The following is an 11,006-nucleotide window of genomic DNA, read 5'->3' on the forward strand; positions in this document are numbered from 1 at the left end:
GATGGAAAGAAGCAGGACTACAGATTTGACCCATCCATTTCAATGCTATAAATAACTTGACCTAAAAGTGATGTTACAGATGGAAATCATACAGTCCTTCTTGTTGTCATCAATAATCTTTTTCTATAACAATGGTTGGTCTGGTGAAGCAAAAACTAATGAAGAGACCTGTAAAACATTTAAATTAAGAAACTCAGATGCTCATCATAATCTTTTTGTTACTATATACTTGTCTTGCTGGATAAACAGAATCAGTAGAGTGTCAGATTAAATGCTTCACAGTATTTAATAATATTCCTTCACCCTCCATGTTCAAACTCTGCCAAATATGCACTTTCCCTTTCATCTTTTCAGGGTTGTTAAAATAAGCAGCATTCAAATAATATAAGGACACAGGAAATGTGTCAAAGCCGACAGGAAGCATCAATGCCTCCTAGGGCTAAATAGCAGTGGTGTGATTCCTTTTACAGGACTGTCACATTAAGTTGACAGTATACAACCACTATATCGTTCCACCACCGCTCATATCTCTCTGAGATATTTAGAAATTTAATATTTCTAATTTTGGTGATCAGTGAATAAACTTCACTGAAAATATATATATTTGCGAAAGTTTTACAAGCATCTTCACCAAGCAGGGCCATGCTACCCTAGACTGATGATAAGCAAAGACTCAGAAACATGCATGTCTCTAGGTGCTGGCCCTAGCTGGTGTGGGTACTTGTCTCCCCTTCGCAAATATAAGGACACAGAAAATGTGTCAAAGCTGACAGGAAGCGTTGATGCTTCCTAGGGCTAAATAGCGGTGGTGTGATTCCCTTTACGGGACTGTCACATTAAGTTGACAGTATACAACCGCTCTATCGTTCCACCACCGTTCATATCTCACTGAGATATTTAGAAATTTAATATTTCTAATTCAAATAATTGTTTCAGTTCAATTAAGTACACTGTACCTCAAAATATGGCCTTTGTGCCTTCGGTTAGCAATCATAATTATTTATTAATTTAGGGCATTGAATAATATATTTAGTCTCTTCTCTTTCAGATGTAAGTTCTGCTAATATTGATTCAATTAGAATCCCTTGCAGGGCAACAACTCAGAAAAGCAAGGAGGGTATCCAAGAAAAGAAAATTTGCCTCAGTGAAAAGACTGGAAATGTGGATGTTAAAATGACGATGGTTATGATGATAATGACAATAAACTTTGATGACATTTCACTCATAATAAATAAATGGATTAACTAGGAGGTGATAGTTGGAAATAACTTCATCATTCTCCATATATTACATAAGAAAGAATTTTTCACACACTTTTTAGGAGTTTTTAGTTATGAACTAGCACTATGACCCAGCAATGCCAGGTCATAGTGCTAGTGCATGCATATACAGCTGCACGCATGCACACATACCTGTGAGTACTGTCCAAATCTCTGACCAATCACATACAGCTAGCTGGCTTTCAATTGGTGTATCAAGTTTTGGGCATTTTGATTGGGTTTTGGATAGAAAATTCACAAAAAAGTCACTTCTATTGATTTTTTTAATGGCTTTGTGGGGCGACTGGGGAAATGTAAAGATGTGCACGACCACCCTTGGACGGTTTTGAATGACCATAGAAAGTGCGAGCCCTCTAACTGAAAAATTGTAGATTTGTATAAAGGACACACACACAGACAGACATTTTGTCGTTTATATATAGAGAGATTTATAGATAAGCTCTTCCTTTGGTCAATTTACTCACATACTTAATGTTGCAGAGTTTAAAATCCATTATACATTTGACAAATATTGCTAATTCTTCAGTTTCTCTGATTATTCTGTATTCTGTTTAGAATTCCCCTTTCCAAGGATGCTCAACACATCATTCTATAAAATTCTATATTATAAACCCAATAAAGAAGATAACTAATTTAGGATCTTTTTGGTTGAACGGCAGTTTTTTCTAGTGGTATCATGAAATTGTCACCCATAATTATGACCCCAGTATCGATCTATTGCATTTCAATTTGTTTTAGGGTTAGGGGTGGGAGGAAGGGTATCTTTTTTTCTTCAGAAATGTAAATAAACCCAATCTGTTTCTTAAATGAGGGACATATTCATACGGCACAGAATGCTTTCACCTCAATAGACATCATTGATTGGTTGAAATTGCAGAAATGAGAAGAAAAAAACAACAAATATCTTACAAAATCTATAGAATTTTCTCAATAAAGCCAAGAGAAAATGATGTTTTATAAACACATTCTACCAGTATATGAAGTTTAAAAGTGTTTAGTTACATGGAAATTATTTTAAAAACCTGCCGTTCAAACCGAAAAGATCCCTAATTTATTTGTTCATTTTTGTATATTGTCTTTTACAAAATTCTCAAAATGCTAAGAAAGATTTGGTATTGAATTGCTCAGAAGTATGATAGTGACTAAAAACTTCTTTATTTTTGTGCTCTTTCTATTTATACCGAGTACTAATGTCAGAAGTATTTATATAGTTTCAGCTGTAAAAATGAACAATTATTTGAAAGATGAATGAACAGAGACACTTTATACTCTTATCTGATGTAGCAGTTTCACAACAATGATTATTATCCTGTATAAATAATTTATATTGGGTGTTTTTGAAAATGCTTTTAAAAAACTAAAGGGCTTATTTCAAACTCTTGAGGATTTTTGCTTTTAGTATATGGATGGATGGAAGCACTCCGTCGGTTACGACGACGAGGGTTCCGGTTGATCCGAATCAACGGAACAGCCTGCTCGTGAAATTAACATGTAAGTGGCTCAGCACTCCACAGACATGTGCACCCTTAACGTAGTTCTCGGGGATGATGATAATGATGATGATGAGATGACAATTAAAGCTATTTCAAATATATCTTGTCAATCATCAAAATCAAAAACAAATTTGATGGCTGACGTCCATGCAGGCAGGGTGCAAAGAGCACCATCCGAGTGTGATCATTGCCAGAGCGGCTAACTGGCTTCCATGCCAGTGGCACTTAAATGGTACCATTCGAGCGTGATCGTTATCAGCATCGCCTTACTGGCACTCGAGCCCCGTGCTAGTAGGGTATTAAGAGCACCATCCGAGTGTGATCATTGCCAGAGCGGCTAACTGGCTTCCGTGCTGGTGGCATGTAAAACGCACCATATGAGTGTGATTGTTACCAGCATCGTCTTACTGGTACCTGTGCTGGTGGCATGTGTAAAAAGATTCGAGCGAGGTCGTTGCCTGTACCACCTGACTGGCCCCTGTGCTGGTGGCACGTAAAAGCACACACTACACTCTCGGAGTGGTTGGCGTTAGGAAGGGCATCCAGCTGTAGAAACTCTGCCAGATCAGACTGGAGCCTGGTGCAGCCATCTGGTTCACCAGTCCTCAGTCATTCGTCCAACCCATGCTAGCATGGAAAGCGGACGTTAAACGATGATGATGATGATTCCACAACTATAAGCTCTATGTTTTATAATATTTTAAGGAGTTATGACCCCTTTCACAAGTCAACATGAATCTTCCAACTGATATCAAAAAGGAGGAAAAAGAACCATTAGTGTGTGATCAATGAAAGTATAAACTATATTGCCTTGATACAAGTATGCCCTCGATACAAGTATGCAGATGATTTATCATTAAACATATATAAATTGCGATGGAAAATAGAATCTTCCTGCCATTTACATTTATTTATAATCTAAAGAGATCGCATCCCTTAGTGTGATGTAAGCATTAATGTTTCCCTAGACTGTGTAGAATTTAGCAATTTGAGCTATTAGCTTATTGCATTCTGTAATATCAATATTTGCAGGAGAGGAAAAGTATATAAAACAAGGCATTATAGTATTGTAGAGGAACTCAAACAGCAATAGCAAGCATATTTGCATTTAGTTGTATAGATCTATATAAAATTAGGTCTTTCATCAGCAGTTGTTCACAATCGTTTTGATTTTGTGGCACACTTAGGATTAATTAAAGAGTGGAACACTTTGTAGGGAAAATATATTTAAAAAAATCATTGCTTATTGTTTAGTAGTAATACATGTGTTAAACAAAATTATAAATAACACATTTTTCAAGACACTCAAGAACTAATATTGATTTCCTAAATTAAGTTATAGCTTAAAATTTTTTAGCCCACCTAGTTACTCTAAATTAAACATCACTGTGCTGCAGTGCACCGTCAGTGGCATGTAAAAACCACCAACCGATTGTGGCCGCGTTGCCAGCCTCCCCTGGCAACTGTGCCGGTGGCATGTAAAAAGCACCATCCGTACGAGGCCAATGCCAGCGCCACCTTGACTGGCTTCCGTACTGGTGACACATAAAAAGCACCAACCGATCGTGGCCATTGCCAGCCTCCCCTGGCACCTGTGCCGGTGGCATGTAAAAAGCACACACTACACTCACGGAGTGGTTGGCGTTAGGAAGGGCATCCAGCTGTAGAAACACTGCCAGACCAGACTGGAGCTTGGTGCAGCCTCCTGGCTTCCCAGACCCCGGTCGAATTATCCAACCCATGCTAGCACGGAAAACGAATGATGAGATGATGATGATTTAGTTTTTGAAGATGATTGTTTCAATTTCTTTAGGTAAGTTAGTTGTTGGTGACCTTAGTCACTGCTTTGGGGTGTGGTGACTTTGCCTGACATGAATCCTGGGCTTAGCTGACTCTGGTTGACAATACTTGGTATGAGTTCCTGCCTAGGGTTATGGAGCTTCAGTTAAAGGTTCACTGTTTTATGAGACAAAGACTAAGGAGTAAACCATATAACAAATTCCAAGTGGAACTCTGAAGGCCGTCTGATATTCAAACCAATCTCTTCCAGCAACTCATGCAATCAAACTGGTGCCAAATGTACTATTCTACTCCTTTGGACCATACCAGCAAGGCCAGAAGAAGAATTTGGCATCTAGGCAACCTAGGATCTCTATATACTCAGTTCCTGGAGAGGTCATTTCAGTGACTTTGTGAAAAGTGGCAGCAGCAACATGAAAGTTCATGTTGGGTTACAGTTCAAACTTAAACTGACCAATGGTATGGAAGTCCATTCACTCTTAAGGGAGAAAGATCCCATAGAAGGATGGAATCAGTATTCAAATCTCAGTTTCATTTTTATCTAGGAGGGTGAATGTTTTGTTAAATGATTGGGGGCTTCAAGTTGAGAATTGACCATTCTCCTATAATGTTACAAGGAGCTTGTACCTGTGGAAAAACTATCAAAACAGATTATAACTACTTTTAAGGTTCTTTTTTTTTGAACTAACAGATTTATTATTACAGATGTCTTCTTCCTGATATAAATGTCAAATTTCTCCAACGAACTTTGATTTGGCTATTACGATGTCAGTCGTTTTAAATATTTCAAGTATTAAAAAATAACCCATGCAAAGATCTGCTGTTATTCTTCTTCCAAATCTTGCTCAGTTTGGATCACAGAATAAAAGATCTCATCACTTAAAATATACATCTTATTCCCTTTTTAAGATAGTAAGGTGATTTGGTTGCTATTTCTAACAGGTTGAGTGATGACACAGCCCCAAACACACATCTTCATGAAGGTCCTAACCAAAATAGTAGATTGAATTAACAGACACAACTCTTATCCTGGTGCCAACAACCATCAACCACTGCATTCAAATTGTGTTTAGTGCTGGGTGTGCAGCTTGCAATCGGCCCAGGCATTTCCACAGGCATTTATTAGCCATCAAGTAAGTGTTTGTAAATTCATTCCAAAGTTCTGTTACATCAAATTTACATTTTTCTTATAAAATATTAAAAATATGGCACTATTCTAGAGTCTCTCATGCCAGCATGAACAATACATGTTAGATGTTGATAATGATGATGATATTTTTCTACAGAGTAAAATAGGTAAGATGGAGAGATGTAATTCACTGTTTAAAACTGTGTACAATTATTTTATTCAGCAGAGATTATTATGTACCAAAAGCAGATAACGAAATAGCTCTATTTCTGTCTTATGTATAATACCAAAACAATAAGCAATAAAAAAAATAATAAATAAACAAAAGAAACTTACTAAAATAATATAACAACTTGATAAAAGTAATGCATAAATACTTATACACCCTTAAAATACAACTGTACAATGATTCTTCCCATACTCAAATGTTGCAATATAAACATGAATATATACATTACACACACACACAAAAGATAGATAGATAGATAGATAGATAGAAAGAGATAGATAGATAGATAGGTAGATAGATAGATAGAAAGAGATAGATAGATAGATAGGTAGATAGATAGATAGAAAGAGATAGATAGATAGATAGGTAGATAGATAGATAGAAAGAGATAGATAGATAGATAGGTAGATAGATAGATAGAAAGAGATAGATAGATAGATAGGTAGATAGATAGATAGAAGATAGATAGATAGATATAGATAGATAGATAGAAAGAGATAGATAGATAGATAGATAGATAGATGGATAGATATATATATATATATAGATAGATAGAAAGAGATAGATAGATAGATAGATAGATAGATAGATAGATAGATAGATAGATAGATAGATAGATAGATAGGTAGATAGATAGATAGAAAGAGATAGATAGATAGATAGGTAGATAGATAGATAGAAAGAGATAGATAGATAGATAGGTAGATAGATAGATAGAAAGAGATAGATAGATAGATAGGTAGATAGATAGATAGAAAGAGATAGATAGATAGATAGGTAGATAGATAGATAGAAAGAGATAGATAGATAGATAGATAGATAGAAAGAGATAGATAGATAGATAGATAGATGGATAGATATATATATATATATATATAGATAGATAGAAAGAGATAGATAGATAGATAGATAGATAGATAGATAGATAGATAGATAGATAGATAGATAGATAGATAGATAGATAGATAGATAGATAGATAGACTGCACTATAAATGCTTGAAACCAATTTAGATGATTTTAGTGGATGCGAGTTAATGGGAATACATAAAATGCAACTGGAATTGGTTGTAACCTAAATAAATCTTCACAGCAAAACTGTGTATGAAGTGTTACACAATAGTAGAAAATGGGAGAAGCCATTTTAGTCATCTGAAAACTGCTGAAGTGGAATTATGTCAGTGATCAGGTTGCAATGGTACATTGAAACTTTTGACATGCCATCACATGAAAATTAAATAGAATAGTTTACGTGTGCTTTTAGATGACTGAAATAGCTCTTCCATGATGTAATCATTCTAGTTTCAATACACTGATCAAGTTGCTTACAAAACAAGTCCAACTCTTGGCAAAACCTTTTTTTATTTGTGAAATATGAAATTTTTTAAGTCTGCCATTTCAGAAAGAAACAAACAAAAAAACTTCCTCTTTTTCTGCAACAAGACTTGACCCCCCCAAAATGCCTGAAAATTCTTCTCCTAATGCTATATGGACTTAAAACTTTTTTGTATTATTCAGTGCCATACCAAGAGTTCTCAGTGTCCAGGATACACTTTTGGCACTCTCCTCACCTTAACTAAAAGAAGTGGTAAACTAGAAGAGATTTTGAACCTTTTCATACTCTACTTTGGCACTATTTCATATGTTGTTCAGTGTAATCCATTATAAGTCTTGCACTTTTTCATCTTCTACCCTCCCTGGGACTGATAAAGTAAATTATTATTATCATTATTATTATTATAATTATTATTGAGTGAGAGAGCAGTGCATGCCATCAAAGTGACACTAGGGTAAAATATATGAAGCCCAGTATACCCACCATGACTACCCGTCTGATAAGAGTACACTAGGCACATGCATCACAACCATGTGTGCGTGACATGGTGATCTCATATCAAGATAAACAGCACATGACCTTGCAGGTGGGGCCCTGTTAGAATTTTCTTCAGGTCGAGTAGCCCATCCTGCTCAAAAGGTCCCTGAATAAGGGTTGTTTAAGGATGTTGAACAAAACACCCATGTTTCCAGAGGTGAATTATTCAAACCCCAAAGAATCCCTCTCAACACATGGCTATGATGCTCCCCACTACTTCTGCTCGTGATCAGAGATGCACATATTGTCAGCCACTAAGGGACATGCTCAACTGGTTAAAGTCAAACAACTGACAAGCAAATCTGTGGTATTGAGCAGAATATTTGCTGTAGTCCATCTTTTATAGCAAGAAAAAACAATGTACATGATAACACTTCCAATCTGTTAAGATCAGAAGCCATGAGAGCCACTGTCTGGTACTGCATCAGGGCATTTATTATTATTATTATTATTATTATTATTCAAATATGAATTAGAAGCAGCTCAAGGCATATAAACAAAATTGAACACACATACACATCATGTGTATGTTGAATACAATAACACAAGGTGTATACATACAAACTAACAACACACACACACATCTTGTGTATGTGTGTGCAATTATTATTATTATTATTATTTGACTTGATTTGGGTAAAATTTATGTGGGTAGAGGGTTACTATTTGTAACCTGAGATATCCATAAGCTTTACTCAAAACCCTTTTGATCATTTTTACTCTTCCTAAGAGACAAACTTTCTGTGGAAGCTCAACAGGACATTCCATTCTAATCTCTTTTAACCATCTGTCTATGTTGATATTGACACTAGTTATTACAGGTACAACCTTTACCGTTTTCATATTACAAATTCTCACTATTTCAAATTTTAAGGGACTGTATTTTTGAAAAAAAATTTTGTCTCCTTTCTTTACAGTCCTGGATTAAAATAGACATGATGGACCAAGTAGGAAGCAACTTTGCTTTTCTTTGTCCATTATTGTTATATCTGGTTTATTATTTTCTCTCTTCCTATCGGAATTACAACCGTGTTTCTTGGTCTGCTACCACAACAGCTCCTTTATAGGATCCAGTTAGCTCAAGACATCATCAGGAGGAACCACATCCGGTTTCGGCGCCTACACCTCTACCGTTTTGACGTGCCCTCCCCCCACTTTCGGAGGTGCCTTCAGCTCTGGTGTGACTGACAGGTGACGGTCATTTAGAGAATGCGCGGGCTAATACTACGGGCTTTCACTAGATAATAATGATAATAACAAGGGAAAAATTTGACAAGTCAGTCAGTCACTAACTGATGATACATCGAAGAGGCCAGGGAACAGAAGAAAGAAGATATGCACCCAACACCAGAGCTGAAGACACATCTGAAAGTGGCGGGGGGGGGGTCCCCGCCACGTTAAAACGGTAGAGGAATAGGGGCCGAAACTGGACGTGGTTCCTCCTGATGATGTCTTGAGCTAACTAGATCCTATAAAGGAGCTGTTGTGGTAGCAGACCACGAAACACGGTTGAAATTCCTTCCTTCTCTTCCTATCAGCTTGAATTGGAAAATCAAAACCATCAGTGTCCCCATTATGATTTCATAGCCAAATCCATCCCTGGACTAAAATTACATTCATGCATCCATTGCAAATAGATACAGCTTCTTTTATTTTTAACCCTCTTTTTTATTTCAAAATAATAATGAAGGAGAATAAGTTAAGAACAATTTCATGAAGTTTGGACAGGTGGAATACTTAGTTACCAGAGCAAACATCCCAACCTTGTGACAAATCTGTCTCTGCCAAACTCTCAACTTTGGACCAGTTTGAAATATTTTCAAGAGAAAGTTTACGATTCTGGTCGTGGATAAAGAAGACTGTGGGAACAAATTTAGCAATTTTTGGCAAAAAATATACCCTTTTGCCAAGTTATAGCAAAAGTTTAGTGAAATATTTAAAATGTTTACAGTTGGATAAATAGACAAATAATTTGACAAAAAATGTAAATTCTTAATTATTTTCTGAGATTTTACAAAAACAAGAAAAATATTATTAAAAAATATTTTTTAATTAATATTAGAATATATAGTACCTATTTCTTTACTCCCCACAAGGGGCTAAACACAGAGAGGACAAACAAGGACAGACAAACGGATTAAGTCAATTATATCAACCGCAGTGCGTAACTGGTACTTATTTAATTGACCCCGAAAGGATGAAAGGCAAAGTTGACCTCGGTGGAATTTGAACTCAGAACGTAGCGGCAGACGAAATACTGCTAAGCATTTCACCCGGCGTGCTAACAATTCTGCCAGCTCGCTGCCTTCTTTTAGAATATGTAGTACCATGTATCTGTACTTGCTAAGTTCCTCTCCAGATAGCGGTTGTCTGCTTTTCTATTCATGAATATATTGTATATACAAACATTGTTTACATTCATTATAACAGGGTGATGGCTAAATAAAATCTTTTCCTTCAAACACTCATATGTTGAAATCTATGGGAGTGACCATCATTATTATCATTATTATTATTATTACTGATATTACATTATTATTATTACTGATATTATTACTGATAATGTGTGAAGGCGCATGGTTCAGTGGTTAGAGCGTCGAACTTATGATCGTGAGGTTGTGAGCTCAAATCCTGGACCAGGCTGCGTGTTGTGTTCTTGAGCAAGACACTATATTTCATGTTGCTCCAGTTCACTCAGCTGTAGAAATGAGTTGCGACGTCTCAGGTGCCAAGCTGTATCTGCGGTTGCCTTTACCTTGGATAACGCTTCTGGCATAGAGAGGGGAGGCTGATATGCATGGGCGACTGCTGGTCTTCCATAAAAAACAACCTTGCTTGGACTTATGCCTGGGAGGGTACTTTCTAGGTGCAATCCCATGGTCTGTGTCTGACCGAAGGGGTCTCAGATTACTGATATTATTTCACATTAAGATTTCATAGAATTCAAAAGAAAAAAAAAAGGAAAGGATTGAAAATTTCAACTCACTTTGTCCAGAGTACGGTAAATTTTCCTTGTACCCTCCACCTTTTCTCTTGTTGCTTCTAAATCCTTAATGAATTGTTTCAAGTGAACTTTTAGACCTTTTACAAGGTCCCTATAGCCGGTTGCAGAGTCAGTGGAAATCCCAGACTGTGCGAGCATACACGCCTCTTCCACCAAGTCATTCCCCTTGTCGATGTATGTCTGAAATAAGAATAAAGCGA

At 36.4% G+C, this 11,006-nt stretch overlaps 1 protein-coding gene across 3 annotated transcripts in view; it reads right to left on the reverse strand.

Moving 5' to 3' along the window:
- Positions 1-11,006, reverse strand: part of LOC115212855 (puratrophin-1-like) — a 402,149-nt gene that overhangs the window by 97,882 nt on the left and 293,261 nt on the right. For all 3 annotated transcript variants that reach the window (XM_036503619.1, XM_036503620.1, XM_036503621.1), the window contains one exon: positions 10,789-10,986. In XM_036503619.1, coding sequence (XP_036359512.1) covers positions 10,789-10,986 — 198 coding nt within the window. The remainder of the gene's footprint in view (positions 1-10,788; positions 10,987-11,006) is intronic.

The sequence above is a fragment of the Octopus sinensis genome, linkage group LG6 (assembly GCF_006345805.1).
Source record: "Octopus sinensis linkage group LG6, ASM634580v1, whole genome shotgun sequence".
In the NCBI taxonomy this organism is placed as follows: Eukaryota; Metazoa; Mollusca; class Cephalopoda; order Octopoda; family Octopodidae; genus Octopus; species Octopus sinensis.